The following is a 19,207-nucleotide window of genomic DNA, read 5'->3' as shown; positions in this document are numbered from 1 at the left end:
GTGCTTTCCTTGCCTGCCTGCCTTTTTTCTGCTGCGTCTCTTAATGGTGCACTTGGGGACTTCATTTTTTTCTGCTGGGATGTTTGTACAGTGACTGTTTGGAGTGCATAGTTTGGTTGGTGGTTCTGGGTGTTACAGTAATATAGACTATAGCAATATTGTAATGGAGGGGAAAAACCCAGAGCAATTACTAAAAGGTTGCTTTGGACTATAGGACTGTAAATAGAATAAACAGGAGATTGAGAAAGATGTACCTAGAGACAGAGGTTACATCCAGCAGTACCTAAGTGAAGTTTATAAAGTTATAAAATGCAGAACATTCTAAAAAAAGGTGAGAAAGAACCAAGCCAGGCCTAAAAAGAAACAAGGTATATTAACATTATAAACAGACCAAGGGAAATGAGAACGTGTGAAGGAAAGAAACCTCAAAGGCAGTATATCTTGTTTTGTAAGAGGCAGAGTGGAAAGGAAAGTCACTCTTCCTGACCTGTGGAGGGAAGGGTTGCACTGTGAGTTTGTTAGGTACTAACAGCTCTCCATGGACAGAGGGCACTTGAGACACAGATCTTTAAGTAATCTGGTTTAACTCTGCTGTTTGAGCGACAGTTTGGTTTTTTTTCCGTTGTGGTTCCCCCAGAAGTAACCTGTAATGACCTGCCATTGCCGTTGCTTATGCTGGTATCATCTTTACCAGCTATTTAACATGGATTACAGACAGACCAGATCATGCAATAGGAGTTTATTTCCTCAGAGTGGCACAGCAGGACAAGAAACAAAAGTGAGCTTGTCTGACGCCAATTGCTGGATGGAGCTGGGTCCGTTAATATCTTGCTGATGGCATGGGGGGAACACCAGGTAGGATAGCTGTCCCTCTGCCCTCAGGACTAGCTTCTGCGTCTTCAGACTGAACCTGGGGGTTGTTGGGGTCTGTGGACTGCTGCTAAAGTCTTGAGGGATGGTAACTGAAAAAAGCAAGGCTGTTGCAGGAAGCTGGAGCATGTTAAAAACAAGTTACGTCCTCATGAGAGCAACTTCAGGAGTCTGCCAACTGAGGAAGCCTGAAAGCTGTGTTTAATAACTGAGTAATAAAATGACAGACCAGACCAAAACCCAGTGGGATCACAGCAAACTGTACCAAGCTTCTGATCGGTCTCCAACCACTCAATTTAATTTACTGAACTACACACTTATTGTGGCATGCTAGCTTCAGTCCTCTCAGCCTCAGGGTACCCTGAAAACCTTAGTCAGGCCTGCAAAAGCAGGAGACTGCCTTAGCACCGATCTGCTTTACAGAGTATTACTCGGAGGTTCTTGCTGCATACCTCCTGGCTCAGAGTCAGTGGAGATGGTTCATGCTACACGTCTAGTATCTGTAATCACACTTCACAGAGAATATTAAAAGCCCACCTGAAGCTTCTACTTAAAAATATTATTCCAGCAGGTAGGACCTTTGGGAAAAAGCAACAAACAGGATGAGAGGTGCAATGAAGAGCGGAGGATAAATAACTCTGTCATGTCCCAGCCCAGCACTGTAGTGTCAGCTACTAGTTTTCATCTTGGGAGGAGCCTGGTAGCTCAGAGAGAAATTAATGCTCTGTGGTGCAGTATCTGCAGCAGGAGGTGGGCACTGCTCCAAACAGCAGCGTAGCTATGGAGGACAGGGTGCAGAGCCACCATGGCAAGGGTCACTTAAACTGCTGCAGAGGGCTGGATTCAGGTTGTTCTCTGGGTACTCCCGTGAGCCTCTCAGGAAGGCTGCAGGCATGACCCACCAGAGTTCAGAGATGAGCTTTGTGCATAACGTTTGTGCAATATAAATTGCTCATGCATTTCAGTTGAGGCACGTGGCATCCCCTCTTGCACCTCCCCTGCCTGCCACGTCGGGGTTAGAAGCAGCAGATACGGTGCTTTCCAGTGTTTATGTATAAATACACATACAAATGAAGAGCTGTGTAGGTGTAAGATATCTCTGTGTTAATACGAATGTGTATGTATGAGATAGACGTGTTGGAAATACAGACATGTATGGTTCATTTGTGTATATCTGGTCAATGAATACAGGCTCTGCCCTGAGCCTGCAGAACCAGACTTTCAGAGTACATGTCCTTCACGACAAATAGCAAATGCCAAAAACTGCATTAAGAGGGGCCCAGCCTCTGGAAGCACCGAGTTGGCAGGCGGGACTGTATCCTGATGGCTCTGCGTGGCCCTGCGGGGACGTCTCGGCGAGCGAGGCTGGGAGCCAGGCAGGGTCCCGGGTGGGATGCCTGCCCAGCCCTGCACCGGAGGGACCAGGGATGCGTTCCCTCTCGGTGAGCCAGGGCTCGGTCTCCAGGCGCTCCGCGGCTTCCCAACTTCCATGACGCATTTCTTTTCCTGACAGATCTCTGGCCTGTTGCAGTCAAAGTCCTCGTCAGGATAGCATCGGCTAAAATAACAGCACTGTCGTAAAAAAATAAAAGCGCAAAAAGTGCAATTGTGCTAACCAGATATAGAAAACAGCGGCAGATCCGGGGGAGGCGGGGTGCGAGGTCTTGCAGCGCGGGACTAGCGGGAAGAGCAGGCGGGGGCGGGGGCGTGGGACCGATGGCGCTCTCGGGCCGGCGGGACCTCTGCGTTTCCTCTTCGGGGCCCTGGGGGCCCCAAGGAGAGCTGGTCCTCCCCCGCCCGGCGGCCGGCTGCGCGGTGGGCGGAGAGAGGCGCGGATCCGCGCCGCCCCGCCGGGGGGCCCCACGCAGGGCTGGCGCCACGCCGGGCTCCCCCCTCGCACCGAGGAGGTGCGCACGCTGGCTGTGAAAACAAAAAAAAAACCAAAAAAAACACACACAAAAAAAACCAAGCCACCCCAAACACCCTTCAAACCCAGCCGGAGGGGGGGACGGCGGCGTTGAGGCGGGAGCGACTTTATCGGGGTGAGTACAGCGGCGTGCGCCCGGCCGGAGGGTGCCGACCCACGGGTGGGGAGCAGGGCCGGAGCCGCAGCCCCCAGTGGGGCTGCGGGGCGTCGGTGCCGGGGCAGCCCCAGCCCCAGCCGCGGTGCTGCGCCCGGGGGAGCGTAGGCAGGCAGGGCTGGAAGGAGAGGCGGGACGGAGAGCTGGGAGGAAGTTAAGGAGGGTTTGCAGGGAGCTGCTGCTGTCGCAGGACAGCCGCGGGTGGTGATGTAACCTTTTTCCCTCAAGTCCTCAGGGCTTCTGCTCGGCCTGTCCGAGGTGGGAAAGCGCTGCAAGGTCATCTTTGCTGGCGAAATTGGGGTACGTCAGAGCCGTATGTGGCCCACGCCAAGTACGGACGTGCACCGCACCGCTGGGTAACAGTACTGGGTGTTGGGTGCTTGCTGCAAATGCAAGAATGAAGCCACGACCCAGTGCAATACCCTGGGGCAAGTGGTACAGCACACACTTGGTATGGGCAGTTCCCCCTCTAGAAGAATACCTAAAAACAGGGCGATTACTTGTCTTTTACCAGGGCAGAGAGTAGGGAGGCATGCAGTGGGTCACCAGAGTCTTACTTTTTGCCAGGCACAGGGTAAGACGTGTGGTATTAAAGATGCTCCACAGTGTGCCTTGAGTAGATTTTCACCAACACAGCTGTGAGCTGAATTCAGCCCCTTCACCTCCTGGTGCCCCATTTCGGCTATATTGCAGGAGGCACGGAAGATGCAGAGGCTTTATAAATGATCCTACCTGATTTGAGAAGTGCTCAGCTGGCAAAATGTGGCCCTGACAGCTACAAAAAGCTATGGGTAGACGTCAAGCTAACCAGTGAGCTTCAGGAGCTGTCTTTATTGATGCTGTACTCTTTTTCAGCAGTGGTCACCATGAAGAGGAGTAAGGATGGCGTGGGAAAGCCCTGCATCAAAGGCTGAAGATTTTAGACAAGCTGGTCTTCCTGATGCTAGCTCTAGCTGCTCTGGCAGGCCTTGCAGTGCAGCATGAGGATGAGGAGGAAGAAACTGTGGGCATCTTGCTTCTGCTTTGCAGCTGCCTTTTTTCTTGTGCTGACACTCCAGGTACCAGGTGCAAGGGGGATGGGTATGCATGAAAGCGCTTTCAAAGTATGACACGTTTCTGGCAGATGAGAGAGAGCATTGAATGCGACAAGGCGTCTTCAGTACAAGTCTGCTTTGAGGCGTGCGTTTAAAGAAACTGTCAACAGCATTGGCCTGGTGGTAATAGCTGACTCCAGATGTGACATTACACAGAGAACACCTTTCTTGCACGGCTCCTTGGCACCTGGAGGAGTTTCTCAGGAGTGGTGTACCATACCATGCCATGTTGCGTTGTCTCCATCCAGCATTGCCTCCTTTGTTCATGTGTTTGAACTCATTAGGCAGGGATGCAAGGTTGGACCAATTTCATAGTAATGTGGCAGACAGACCAGGGAAATAAGAGCACATCAGTAAGTGGCGGTTGAAATCTGTCCCTCAGTCCTGACACAAAGGCCAGTGTTAGATTGGGAAGTCTAGTAGCTGGTCAGTAAATAAATGCATGAGAGAAAAATCAATGTGGAAGCATATTAATTTGTGGCTGGTGCAGGTTAGCCTAGATTTTTATTAGAAGAGAACAACTTTTAGACAAATTGAATCAGCCTTGTCTGGCAGTCGTGGGACTGTAGGAGACTTTGGCCATGAGAGGACCGGGATCTGCCACAGAGATGTCTTTCCACTTGGGCTGTGCTGTAGACTGAGGCTCTGGTTCAGACAGGTACCTCAGGTAACTCCCAGCAGAGCCTGCAGGAGGACCTCTGAAGCTCTCCCAGGCTAGCTGCGTACTCCAAATTGGAGCCATTTCTTGGGGGCAGTTGCTGTCACTCATGGTCACTTTCAGTTCTGTTCTCCTGAACAAGGCATCCAAAGGTGATATGGCTGCTCCAGCACAGGAGCGATACTAGCAAATCTTTAGGATCTTTGTTGGGAGAGTTTGTGACTCCACTGCAGTTCCACAGCTAAGCAGGCTTGGACCTGGTTGGAGCTTCCCTGTGCCTAGCTGGGATTTTTACCTGGGAGTGTTCTCTGGGTGGTGACACTTGGTGCCCTGGTGCCATGTCGTGATCCACTGTTGGGTTGAACAGTTTGGCAGAGGTTAAACCCCCTTGCTTTCCAACTGACCTCAGATAATTCTGGGAGGTTGGGGGCGGCTGGGCTTAACTTCTGATTAACTCCAGTGTGTTGTCGTGACTAGGTTCCTTGTGCCAAGTCACTTTATTTGGCCAGAAATAGATACAGGAGAGAAAAGCAAAGAAAGAGGGAAAAAAAAAGGTGAAAAAGGGAATGAGAGGGAGGGAGAGAGCAGGACTGTTGCAATAGCTGTCACCACGGACCTGCGGCAGTCCGTCCAGTCTGGGCGGGGAGTCGGGCGTCTGATGCATCTTTGAAGCCGGTGGAGGGGGAGATGTTCTAGAACACGACCCCCGTCATCTCTGCTGGTTTCCCCTTTTATAAGGTTGCTCTCTTGCATAGTCAGTAACTGTTCTGCATGCCCCTGCCTCCCCCTCGGCGGTGGGGTGAATGCCTAGTACTATAGCTAGAGGATGCCTGAAAGTTCTAGAGGGTCCGAGCCCCCCCATATGTTGCCAGTCAGCCTTGGGCCCAGGCTTTTGTGCGGATGATGAGTACTCCAAGATAACGGGGCGCACATTCCTGCCGGGTCAGCCTTGGTGATTAAACTGTTCCATTCAGCTGCCGTAGAGATCAGGCTTTAGTAGTGAAACTTGCCTGCCAACAATGTTGAGACAAGTTTCTGGACCCTGAGACGCCAGGAGTGCTGTAGCACAGAAGCTGTTGATTCAGTTGGGTGAACACCAGGCGTTCAGAGAGACCTACTAGAAATTCTGCAGAAATAAAGAGACACTGTAAATTCTGCCAGGGCAAAGTTTGGAAGTAAAGAAGCATGTTCCTGGAGAAACCTGGACATGAGGTAGTTATAGCCTTACTTCAGTTATATCGGTGCCGTTATATCTTGTCAAACCATCAGACATATGAATCTTTTACCCAGCCAGTATCTTGTCCACTTACCACTGCAGGAGTGTTTTGGTTTTGTTTTTTTTCTGTACAGCTGCACTTCCCACAGTCGCCTGTGTCTGTGCTTTCCCAGTATCTTGAGTAGTGCAGAGCCTGTTTAGTCTCGCTACTATCAGTGTATTTTGCTACAGTGAGAGAAAATGATACAGTGGATGGCAAACTGAATGCATGTGGTTAAGCTATCAGGGAAGATAAATGGTTTCGAACAACTTAATATAAACAACACTCTCCTCCTTTCCAATATCCTCCCTCAGAGCTACGTGACAAATCAAAGTGCTGTGGCCAAAGCTGCCCAGTGTGTTTGAGCTCCCCATCATTCTTGCAGCTGTTCCTGGGGTGGCATTATGCACTGCCTGTGAAGGTGAATGCACAAAAAAAACATTTGCACAGTAGCAGGAAGGTCTTTTCCCCGCTAAAGCTAAGAGCAGGAGCTATGTGTCCTGTGGCAATACCTGCTGGCACCATTTCTGTCACTTTGCTCAACAGACTTCTCTGCCCCAGGACACTTTTATGACAGGTACTGCCTGTAGAAAAGAGCGGTGGCTTCATGCGGACCGGAAATGCCCCAGATTTTCTGTCTCATAGCTGATGGTGAGCAGTGTTAGGGGCTTCTGCAGGTGGAGGGTTTTTAAGGTTCCTTGCAGGGTTTCAGATCTGAAAATGGTGGTTCATACTGGTAAGTCATTCACTTCTCTGCATACAGATGGGATTTTTCTCCTCTACCTAGCCAGGAAGTTGTAGTTACACTGTCTTTAAGACCTGTCAGCATCTGGTTTATTCAGTCAGTGGTTTAAAAATTAATAAGGATGAGTACAGATGGCCATACAGAGACATGAAAACTTACGGGTTTTTTTACAGCTAATTTCCACAAGAAGGGTGGCTGTGCAAGGGCTGTTCTCTGTTTTGTGCTTTTTCCAGGGAGAAAGAAGATGTTGTGTTGTTAAATCGTATATGATGTGGCCATAACTCAGTACAGAAATTTATTTCCTGCCTCCTCCTTACAAATTCAAATTACAGCTTTTGCTGTTCTGACATAAGATCACCTGGATGGTGACTGGAGTCAGTGAAATGCATCCGCTTTGCTTGACAGAAGCTTCACATGCAGACTTGGTTAGTGCTTGATGCTTAAACTCTGATTTGTCAAGCACATGTCCTGGCTAATGACAGTGATGCGCTGTGATGTGTATGTTTATTTCCCTGAAGGTTGTCACTGAACTGGGCAATTCAGAGAACAAGGTGGCAGTAATCTCCAGTTTACACCGTGGTCCATTAAAGCCTGTGGAGAGACATGCTTTACAGTTTAAGCAGCAGAAACTTCACAGCAGCTTGAAGACAGAGTCTGATGTAAATCACTATCCCATCCTGCTCTGGTGGTCTCCCCTGACTGGAGAGACAGGGAGATTGGGTCACTGCGGAGAGGATGTGTGCTTCTTTACTGTCAACAAGACCTACCAGCACAATCAGATGACAAGAGCATTTCTGTTCTATGGTAAGGATCAGTTTCTTTTTAAAAGATTAACTTGACCTCCTGCCCATTTATTTTCCTTTAGAGATTAAGTATTCTAGGTGTCTCTCACTGAGAGCAGGAAAGTAATGCAGCTTATTGTGCTAAACTTTGCCTGGTGCTGCATACCAGCAGCAGAGATCCAGAGACACACGTTCTCTGCAAAAAAACTCTGAAAAGTGATCATGCGTGTCTGTGGGATGACTGTTGCCTTGTCTCACGCTGCTTTCCCATCACATGTGCTCTCTGTTTATGGGAGAAGAGATCATTTCCCATAGCTGCCAAGTCATGGAAAGACAGGCTGAGATCAAGCCAGCTTTTTCCAGTCTTCTGGCTTGTCACCCCTCGCAGAGGTTCTCCAAGGCCTTTGTTGCACTTGTGCAAGCCTTTTGTCTTAAAATAATGCCCTCCCTGGTAACTGCGCAACTCCCCTGCCTCATGTGCCGAGACATTGCTAGCAGACTGTAAATGGAAAGTAGTGAAAGAAACCTATTGATTCTGCACAGGGAGCAACAGCTAGTGCAACCTTCTGAGCTGCTCTGGCTCTGCCACCTCAGAAACTTCCCCCTACCTGTACTGTAAACTGAGTCTATGAAATACAAGAGATCCATCTTTTAAGAGTAGGTCTTTATTTTGTTAATTTTGTTCTTTTTCCACCACACAGTTGCTTTTCAGAGGAAAAGTGAATTTTAGGTGGAAAACAAAGCAAAAATGCTTTTCTGTGATTGGTAGGTTCAGCTCCTTTTCTGGAGACAAAACAAAATAAAACAGTCCTGAATCTCATTCACTCAGTCAGGGTACAGGTGAACTGGAAATACAGGAAGGAACGTCCTTTACCTTGGTTGCTAACAGTGAACCAAAATCTTCTCATCACTAATCTTTTCAGAGCTCCAAGTAGGTCAGCTTTGTCAGTTGATAATATAGTGGTCAAGTAGGAAAGCGAAGGGATAACAACAAAGCAATGAGAAGCTGACCCAATTAAAGGCAAGGAAAGCTGGGCTTGCATCACATGAAAGCTATAAAGTCTTGTGGTTTTGATCTCTGGCAGTAATTCTGTTTGTCTGTTTCAGCATTAGGATGACTATTACTGTTAATTTTTAGCAGGCTTGTGAACATGGTTTACTTACTTATTTTTAAAGGACTATTTATACTGGGCAAAAGACTCTCCCTGTAGTCTTTTTCTAGTGACGCTGGCTATGAGCTGTGATGAAGACAAGTGTCAAAATATGCAAAAAAGTTACTTGTTTTTGAACCACAATAAATGATCTCACAATGCTAAAACCTGCAGAGACAAAGGTCATAGATGGTATTGAAGGGGAAAAAAAATGCTGCATCAATATAGAAAAGCTTCACACACAGACACTCTCTGATCTTTATGAACTGAGGTGTGGGCTTGCAGAAAGACAGATTTTCTTGTTCCAGAAGTTCCCTCTGAACAGTCTGCTGAGTGAACAGTTGAACATCTGCATTTCCCGGCTAAGGTTGGATTGGGGCACAGTTTCACCTTCCAAAGAAACTGCATTAATTTTCCCCTTGGTCAGTGGGCAAGAAAAGAATGATCCAAAGCTTAGAAAAAACATTATGCAGAAATAAAGGGTAGTACAGGTGTTTTCCAGCAGGACTGCTTTGTTAGGAACCCCTGCTTTTCTGCAGCATGTCCTGACTTACTGTCCTGGCCTGGGAAACACCTAGGTGTAGGTGATGACTTTGCGGAGTGCTGCTCCCTCCTGTTTAGAAGGAAGACATGGCATCCACTTGCTGGATTTTGTCTCTGCTTTTGGGAGGGATTCTCAAGCCACCCTTTCAGTGTCACATGCTTCACAAGAGTTTCATGTGTAGCATGAGCTACCAGTGCAAGTGAGTCAGCGTGAGCTGGATCTGGTGCCATGCTGTCAGAGCCTCAGGGGTGCTGTTTCTAAGGGAGGAGAATGTCCCACTTTTCTGCACTGGAGTGTTGAGTCCTTGGAATGTCTCCTAAGATGTGGAACTTCTCCTGACAGCATCTGTCTTTCTCTTCTGCACTTTGCCACATATCTTAAGATTTCCTAATTAATAAATCGGACGTTGAAATTGCTTGTAATTGTGATCTAGTTGTGCGTTCTTTATCCCCTCATAGGCTCCTTTATTTCCTTCATCTCATGGGGTGGGAACATACTGATGTTATCTTTCCTTTAATCCTTAAAAGCTTTTTGTCTTCTTGCCGGACTGAGGTCGATGGTGATATCAGAATCAGTCATTCAGATGTGCTCTGATCTATAGTACTTTTTCTTCAAGTTTCTCTTTGCCTATTCTCTCCTTGTTTAGTAAGGTTTACATGTTGTGTTTTTGTCTCTCTCTCATTCCTTTCCTGTCTCATTCTTTCCTGGATTTTCTTTCCCTCTTCCCTGCAATAGTATCTTAAAGAGGCAGCACCATTGCGAGAGACAGAGCTGAAGCACTATGGTTTCTATCCACAGCATGTCATTATTGTCTGTATGTGCTGCTGCTTCTCTTCTGGGCATCACTTAGAGCAAAGTGTTTTCAAAACCAGATAGACCTTATAATTTTCCCTGTGAGAATTTGGTTCATTTCAATTTTCCTCACCTTCTTGTATCACTATAACACATCAGCAGCAGAGGCAGCAAATAGCATTTTTCAGTGAGTGGCACAGCCCTTCAACCTTCTAGTGTTGAGGGCTCGGGACCACTCTTCAGTAGAAAAAAGAAGGTCAAATACTTAGCGGCCTTAAGGAAAAAATGCCTAATGTTCTTGAATGATCTTGCTCTGTAGAAGGTTGTTAAGTTACTGGCACTGAACATCCATCTTCACTGCAGTGGTGAAGTCTTATGTTGGTTTTATAAGATCATCCTTGGAGTCATCTTGGCAAGCTCATGTACCCACAAAGACCACTGGGCTTTTTTTTTTCTTTCTCTATATATCAGGTTTTAGGTCAAAATTCTGTGTTAGACTTTTTCTAGGTCCATCTTTTTTCTAATCCGTGATTTGAAGACAAGGGTAGAAGAGAGAGTGAAAAGTTATGAGTGTGGCTGGGATGGTAGGATAGCTTGTCCAAAGAGAAGGATCTGTGGCGTTTTCTAAACCACTGTTTGTTTCAGTTTATGAACCTCACTTGCTTGACAATAACCAGTTAAAAGTTTTGAATATACAGTGCTTGTACTTAAGTAAAAAATAGATATAGTTATAAGACAGTGAGGAATTATCTTGACAGATTCATCAACTTTGCATTTAACCTGTAATAAGGCTAGTTGTACGAGTGTAGTACAGTAGCATTGATGGGAGAACAAGGGTCAGGTTCATGAGCTCGTATTTTGAATCCACTTTTGCACAGACCAGCCTTTGAGAAAAGGCTTCTAGGTTTGTCCTAAAGCTTCCAACACAGCTTTCCTAAGTTGTTCTGGAGGCTCCGTGTCCTTGCAGGGAGGTGCAAGCAGCTGCAGTGGTCTGTTTTTAGAGTTTAGACATGGTTCTTCTTCTACTGTTGGCATTAGTTTGAGGAGCTGTCTTCTGCCAGAATCTACTTCTTTATATTTCTGTTAGGCAGCTGTGATACATCACCTCTAATTCTCTCTTTGCTAAACTAAATAGAGTGGCTTCCAAAGTCTCTATAGTAAAATGTCTTTCCAAGACTTGAAATAATTCTTGTTATTTTTCTCCTTAACCATGTCCAATATTTTAGCATCCTTTTTGTTGTTTTGTTACTAGAACCAAATTGAGCACTGCAGTAACCATTTCTTTCACATCATAGAGAGAGGCAATACCATCTGTTCCCCTATTTACAGAAGCAGGGGATTATTAAGCATCTTATTAGTCTCATTTCAGTGCATTAAAATATGAAATTCTTAGTGAGTCTTTGAAATGAAAGGTCTTTAAACTAATATGAACTGAAAAGAAACCATTTCTAATAATAACAACTACTGATCCCCTTTCTCTAGATTTTTCTGCTGCCAAATTCAGTTTTTTCCATCATAATGCTCCTCTGTCTTTGCATGAATTTCTCTCTTTGCAATACTGCCTTATAATGTCATAAATGTGGTGGTTGTAGGGCTGATATTAAATGAAAACAAGACTTCTGTGTTATTGTAGTTAGTGTGGCATGATAGATAGGGGCAGACTAAACACCATTTGCTTTTTTCTAGGTACTGATTTCAGTATAGACAGCCTACCCCTCCCTCGTAAAGACTATCATGATTGGGCCCTTTTCCATGAAGAGTCACCAAAAAACAACTACAAACTCTTCCACGAACCGACCATCACCTTATTCAACCACACTGCAACCTTCAGCCGCCATTCTCACCTACCGCTGACCACTCAGTACCTTGAGGGTGTAGAGGTCCTGAAGTCGTTGAGGTACATGATACCACTGCAGATGAAGAACAGCCTGAGGAAGAGGCTTGCACCACTTGTATATGTGCAGTCTGACTGCAATCCTCCTTCTGACCGGGACAGCTATGTGCGTGAGCTAATGTGCCACATTGAAGTAGACTCTTATGGGGAGTGTCTGCATAACAGAGACCTTCCTCAGCATCTCAGAAATCCAACTGCGATGGATGATGCGAACTTCTATAAAATACTGGCACAGTACAAGTTCATTCTTGCTTTTGAAAATGCTATCTGTGAAGATTACATCACTGAAAAGCTCTGGCGGCCGCTGAAGTTGGGCGTGGTACCAGTGTACTTTGGATCTCCCAGCATTGTAGACTGGCTTCCTAGTAACAAGAGTGCAATCCTGGTATCCAGTTTTTCACACCCTCGGGAGCTGGCCCACTATATCAAAACATTGGATACAAATGATGGAGAATATGAGTCCTACCTACAATGGAAACTGAAAGGCGACATATCCAACCCAAGGCTGCTTACAACAATGAAGGAACGCAAGTGGGGAGTGCAAGATATCACCCAGGACAATTACATTGACACTTTTGAGTGCATGGTGTGTAACAGAGTGTGGGAAAACATCAGAAGGAAAGAAAAGGTAATTGTGACTTGTCCTTGTGTCTCAGTGAGGCTTTAAAATGGCACTAGGCTCAGATTTGTCCCAGGAAGCTTGGTTACCAGATTTCTGGCCAGCCTGCAACCACTGGGATTGCAGTGCCATTGAGTTGTGTATCCTCATGTCAAAAGGCATTGGCAGAAGGTGTGGGTGCATGGCCAGAGGAGGTGTTCCTCATAGTGCTGCAGTGCTTGAGCTCATACACATTGACTGTTGGGCTGGTGGTCATTTCAGCAGAAGGCTTGAATTGTTCAGGGAGGAAGTTTTTATCAGACTACAGGAAGTAGCCTAACTTGCTGACTTGCTTTAGGTTACCTGTAATATTTGGAAACAGGTTGCCCAGAGAGGTTGTGGGATTGCTGTCCTTGGAGGTGTTTTACAACTCAACTCAGTGCTTCCCTAGGCAATTTGGTGTGATTAGACCTGTTTGGAAAAGAGGACTGCACCGGATGGTCACTGGGGGTCCCTTCTGACTTAAATACTGTCTGGGTCCGTGTATGTGTGGGTGCGTGCAAACCTGTAGTGAAAACATGCCATTGTCTGTGGCCACATATGGTGACTTAACATTGAAATACTGACCTGTAAGCCAGGTTGTGTGTTTGTGAGGGGAAGTGGGTCTGTTCCTTCTGGTCTAAACCTCTTGAAAGCATGCTGAAGAGACCACCTATAAATGGCTGTCTTATCAGGAAGCCCAGCCCTGAGGGCCCAGCAGTCTTGCAAGGGTGCCAGCCATGACATCAGAGGGCCATTTCAAAGGCACCATGAGCTGTTCAGTCTCCATGAATCAAAAAACCCACTTTTTTTTTGTCCAGAAATGTGTTGGTTAATGGCTTTAGTATCCTACAGCTGTCCTGTATCTGTTAGGCCATATTTTATTGGCTCACAGTCTGAGCAGTACACTGTGTGTCAGGCAGTAGAGGGGCAATGAAGAAAGCATTTGAAGTTACTAAGGTGAGCTGAGGTGATGGGGAATGCAAACTGGTAAGCATTACATTTAAACAGGCTTTCCTGTTTGAATCTGGTGCAAATCTGGACAGATGTCCTCTCTTTGAGTTAGGAATAGAACTATGGAAAGGAATAGAACAGGTTAAATACAGATATACCTTCCCCATGCTTTTGTGGCTCTCTAGTCAGGAAGACTATGAAGACCAGTTTGTTTTCCTGGTCAGATTCATGACTTGTTTTTTCTCCTTAAGAAAATATGATTAAGTGTGTGCATATTTAAGATCAAAACTGGATCTAATGATGAAAATAGAACTCCTTGCTCAGAGTTCGGGCTGGTGCTGCTCATTTGCAGCTAGACCTGTTGTGAGACTCAGGCCCTTGTCAGCATGATTGGCTTTGTCCTGGGCACTCTGGGGAGAGCTTTCCCTCTGACATCCACAGGGACATGGTTAGAGCCTGTAGTGGGAAGGAAAATGCCACAGACATGCTTTGATAGTTTACCGATGGCATAGCACCTTTCTTCTCTGTCTGCCGGGGTCCCTGAATAACCCTTTTATTTCCCTCCATTGCCAGGGATGGCTGCCCCAGAGGTGGAGGGCTCAGGTTAACCATCTGAGCTGCCCCAGACCAGAGGCGTTCTGGTTCTCATCTTCAAACCCTGGCTGGACTTCTCTTCAAGAGATGTGGATACCAAGCTTTGAACAATCCAAGAAAGAAGCCTGGGCACTGAGGCAACTGGTGGAAAGAAACAGGAATTTTACAGCTCAAGAATTTTGGATGCTTGTATTCAAAGAATAAACACAACAACCTGTAAAACAAAGTGAGCTTCTCAGAGGTGTCTGTGGAAGTTTCTTCTGTAGGTGTCCTTATCATACCTAGGACTGCTAGCATAGGAATTAGACCTGTAAGCCTGAATTTAGTATGTTCAGTGCTGAAGGGGTACTAAGGAGTGCTAAACAAAAGAATCACGCTGCCAGGTGACGTGTATACATATATATACATACATACATATATATATATTTAGAATGATTTATATCAATTGTCATTAGTTCAGATGTTTGAGCATTAAGGCACAAGTTGGTAAGGTTCTCAAAGCCCAGTTTTAAGCACACAGCTGGTTCCTGTGAAGCAGATGGACCTCCCACCATCTTTAGATACATAACTATGTTCTTAGCCTCAGGACCCCTTTTCCCCAGTCCAGGAGCCTCCTTTGCTGCATTGATAGCCACAAGCTGGAGAGCAGCTGACACCATTGCACTGCTACAGCTTCTGTGCTGCTTTGGAGGTAGAGGAAAAACTTGGGACTGTGTCCCCGGATAGCTGTTTATTATCAATTTTCCTGGCATTAGCAGATTTAGCGGAGACTTGGCAGGCTTTGTGTCCTGGCAGCGAGTGCCAATGTACAGTGCATTAGTGCTTGGCACAAGGAAGCACCATCTGTTAGTGTCCAGGGACAGATTGAATGAAAAACGTGCTGGCTCAGATTCACCCACCGTCTTCCACTAAAAATAAGCAGAGCACATGAATATCTCTACTCTGCAGAAACAGGGCTGTCCTCCATCTGACTTACCTTCTTGCCTTTCTGATGATGGACTAGTATTTGTATCACTTATAAATGTGGAATTATGTGCTTGAAAGGACAGGGATAAAACTGAAAAGTGCTGGAAAGTCTTCAATAGGCACGAGGAGAGGTAGGCAAGCAGCCTGCCTATTTTAACAGACAAACCCTTGAATTATCTGACACAGAAAAAAACTTGGCGATCTTGGTCATCACTTGCCAAAGATAGATGTCTTTGTTTTAGCTCTGGTGTATTGTTCTGTTCAGTTATCTTGCATTTTTGGGCTTCAAAACCACCTTTCAAAATATTTTGCTGAGGCATCTTCACTCCCTTGTACGTGAGCCAGGACCTTTCCAGCTCACAGGTTCACCACAGGGTGTGAGACCTGTTGCTGCTTAGACAGCCTGAACCAAAGTATAGCTAGGGGTCAAATGTATCTATCACCACCTGTCTGATAATTTCCATGCAATTGTCCCTTGTAGCAGGCTATTTTAAGATTGCTGTCAAGCATCTGGCTGTTTTATAAATGGGTAGCCATGGGGAAGGATGTGAATAGCATTTACACCAAGAAAGCCATCTGCAAAATTTGCTTGCCTTGGAAAAGTTTCCTCACCAGAAATTTCCTCACCAGATAGCTGGTGATTTTTAAATTACTTTTATATTAATATTAATTTTATATTTAATTAATATTACTTTACTTCATATTAATATATTATTAAATGTAGCAAGAGAAAGTGCAGTTTTGTGGCCACTGACCATATAATATTGGTCATTGTTTCTATGAGCACGTATTTAGTTTTGATTAGGGAAACAGTCCCACTGAAATTTCTCACCACTAGTGTTTTGCAGTTTTGGCACTCAGCATCTGTTGGACATGCTTTAAACTCTTTCCCTAGAGGTCCACAGTGCAAATGATAACTAAGCTCCACAAATGAAACCTTTCATGAAAGTAGCATTAACAACAGACTTAGAGGCTTTCCTAAATCAGGACGTAGAGCTGGACATAAACCCCACAACATTTGCAAAGGGAATTGCTGAATCCCCACCTATTACCATGAATCTCTGTTTCTTCTCCCACGATGGCACAGAATATCTGCAGCATTCAGGGCTAACTCTTTTTTTTGTGATGTTCTGCTGTCTCCTTTGCCAAAAATCACAAGCCATGTTGTTTAAAGACCTAAGGAGCGGCACAAATGAAGACGTTTTTCTTTGTTTCTGTGGTGGAATCTGTCAGATCCTGAGCTCCCTGAGCAATCTGGTAGGTAGATATTATCCAAAGATATGAGGCATATTTATCTCAAAGATTTTATGCTGCATTATTATCCCCCATTTTACTTTGGTGGAGTGGGAGGGAAAGGAAGACTGAAGTAACTGGTTTACAACCCACATTCTGACATTTCAAGTGGTCAGCAGCAGGTGTTTCAGAAGGGGTGACATCTTCACCCTCTGCTATATACAGATGTGCCCCCAGAGCAGTTGTCTGAAGGTGTGCTGTTGTCTAAGATGATTGTCACTCAGCCTCACCAGATCCTCTCACAATGCATCATTTATAGAGGATAAGCACTGAGTTCTTGGCTCCCACAGACTAGTTCAGAGTAACCTAAATTTGGCCTCTTTGTCTTTAATCACCCTCTAGAGCCTTTTTTCCTGTGCCGGGTAGAGGGAAGTCTTAGTGAACATCACATCGCCCTGGGAGACTTACAGCAAGGATTTGTACAGGCTAATGAAGCGTAAGAAAGACTGACCATCATGAATTTTAAGCTGATCTCTTTTCTCCCCCTACTGCTCTGAGAAGGAATAAGCAGAAGCAGCTGACCAGTCTTTTTTTTTTTTTTTTTTAAGCTGATTTGCTAGCCTTCCTGTCATGTACAAGTTTGTAATTCCAGCCAACGGAGGAATCATTTGTTGGCAGGCATATGTATATCCTGGATGGCACAGACCTTTCTTTTCCATTTTCTTTTTGCCTTAGGAAAGCAATAGCAAAACAGTTGAGAAAAACTCTGCATTTTCAACAACAAGAGCTGATTCTGGATGAATGAGTGCATGCTTCCCAACCTCTTCTTTAGTGGTAACAAGCTGTCCTGACTTCCCTTGTTGTGGGATATGAGACACAAAGACAGTTCCTACTGGGCTTTCATTTCTTTCCCTGGACCCATACCCATCAGCTTCCCCAGGAGTCATACACATTAGTGGCCCCTAAGCCTGCAGTGACATTTGCATATGAAATACAAAACCTCCAGACCAGACAGCCCCTTCAGAAGATGCCTGTGGTCAGCTTGAAGGTGTCTCTGGGAACCTGCAGCACTCCTGTTGCGGCTGGGAGAGCCTAGGGAAAGAGGTGACCCTAAAGGTTGGCTTTGTACAGGGTCCTTCTTCTCCCCTCTCCCCGAGAAAAAATCAGGACTAGGGTGTGGACAAATGGTAGCAGGGATTGCTTTTACCTTCCTGCTACAGTTGCCTGGCCTCTCTACTTCCAGTGTCTGCCTTTTACCAGCCCCCCTTGATGTACCTGCGTCCTTGTGCCTCCCATTCTCCGTGGCATCTGGTCACGTTGGAAACAAGACATAAGGGGCTTGTTTTTTCACTGCAAATAGCTGCTTACATTTCTCCACTTCACTTTTGCTGTGTCAGAGGCCTGAGCCTCCTCCTTGTCCTCCTTGGGGTCTGTCTGCCTGTGCTCAAGGCCAGTTCTGACCCAGTGCTGGGATACCTGGGATCAGGCTGCAGGGAAGCAGCTGAGTGTGAAACGGAGCTGGGAGAAGCCTCACCCAGGGCCTCCCCTGTCATGCCAGAACTGCTTTTGAGGTCCTGAATCCTTGTCTGGGCTGTGCTGTGCCATGCCCATGCTTGGCCATAGTGCTGACCAGCATGCTGGACTTCTGTCTCAATCTTGACCTGCTTCATCCCTGTGGACCTGCTGGGTGATCTCTGTGCTGTAGCTGACCCTACCCTGCACGCCCTGCCTGTGGAGCAGCATCCCCTCCACCCCTGTGGGCATGATGCCCAATCGGCTCCACGCCCAGTGGATTTTCTATGCCCCAGGGAGGGGTGCTTCCAGAAGGTATTGCTGGTGGGAAAAGTCCCTTGGGAATACCTGGTCCTGCCATCATGAGGCTTCCTCCAGCTAAGAATTGCTTCACCTCTTGGTGAGCTGGCCTGCAGCAGATGCCCCCACACCACCCGCTGTGTTGGTGTATCCCCTGACTATTACCCACGAGCCCTCAACAGCTACATTCCCTGTCCCATGGCAGAGTGCTGTACAGTTGGGCCCGTCCTTAGCCTACTGTGCTCTGCTTCCTCCTTGCCTTCTGGCAGAGCTCCAGTAATGGGGGTTCTCCTGCCACATCACTTTGATCCCAAGTGTGAATCGACTTCAGGTTCAAAATTTCTTCCTCTGAACTCTTGCCACTCAACCTGTTTTTCCCAGATTGGTTAGTTTTTGCATATTTGCTCTTCAAAAATCTCCTTAGCGTTGACATCAGCTAACACACTTGCCTTGTTTAATTTCCTTTAGGAGGGCCTGGTGGTGTGGGGGTGTTAACACAGGTGGGAGCAGATCATATGAGATTGCTGTGCTAGGCATACATTAGTGGAACAATGGAGTATTTACCCCAGAAAATGAGCAGCAAGCCAATGACTGGGAATGTGATTAGAGAAAAGAAATATAAGGACGACTTTGACTGTGTTCATTTCAATGCAAGACAAGCCTCGATCCTATGCTGTGGGTGCATAACTGTGCATTGTGGGCTTCAGAGGTCAAATCCTAGCTTTCCTCCCTCATTCAGCATTTCACAGAGAAACAAAGCCAAACGCTTGCTTGTGGCAGGCATTAAAGAAAGCCAAAGATCTCGACACTGGTAACTCAGATTTGCAAAGCACATGATGCTCTGTTTTGTCAGCAGCACAGTGTTAGCCTAGCATGAAATACAATGAGGATGGCTGTGTGCTTCTGTAGAAAAGCGTGTCACTACTGCGTATGCGTGAGGTGAATGGTGGAGAGGTTTCACATAGCTGACATAGTAGAGCCACATACTGAACAGCTCTAGGGAGACTATTAACAAAAAACCAGGGCTGAGGTTAAAGCCAGACTCTCCGTAATTAATGGAAGGAGAGAGGTCACCTGAATTACCCTTCACAGGAGCACTTTCTGTAGCAGCAGGAAGGATGGAAGGCCAGGTAGTGTGGGGTGG

General features: G+C 46.3%; 1 protein-coding gene across 4 annotated transcripts in view; it reads left to right on the top strand.

Annotated features, from left to right (window-relative positions):
- FUT10 (fucosyltransferase 10) overlaps window positions 1-14,278 on the top strand; it is a 91,274-nt gene extending 76,996 nt beyond the window's left edge. Inside the window, exons 1-5 of one of the 4 annotated variants that reach the window (XM_064438798.1) lie at window positions 2,572-2,912; window positions 3,810-4,009; window positions 7,223-7,508; window positions 11,660-12,495; window positions 14,032-14,278. In XM_064438798.1, the coding sequence (XP_064294868.1) occupies window positions 3,932-4,009; window positions 7,223-7,508; window positions 11,660-12,495; window positions 14,032-14,256 (1,425 nt within the window). In that variant the 5' untranslated portion in view covers window positions 2,572-2,912; window positions 3,810-3,931 and the 3' untranslated portion in view covers window positions 14,257-14,278. Of the gene's footprint in view, window positions 1-2,571; window positions 2,913-2,970; window positions 3,252-3,806; window positions 4,010-7,222; window positions 7,509-11,659; window positions 12,496-14,031 lie in introns of those variants that run through there. The other 3 variants (XM_064438799.1, XM_064438801.1, XM_064438802.1) reach the window with 3 other exon arrangements.
- The last annotated feature ends 4,929 nt before the right edge of the window (window positions 14,279-19,207 follow it).

This window comes from Phalacrocorax carbo, chromosome Z, assembly GCF_963921805.1.
Source record: "Phalacrocorax carbo chromosome Z, bPhaCar2.1, whole genome shotgun sequence".
NCBI lineage: Eukaryota > Metazoa > Chordata > Aves > Suliformes > Phalacrocoracidae > Phalacrocorax > Phalacrocorax carbo.
This window is presented reverse-complemented; position numbering and strand designations above follow the sequence as displayed.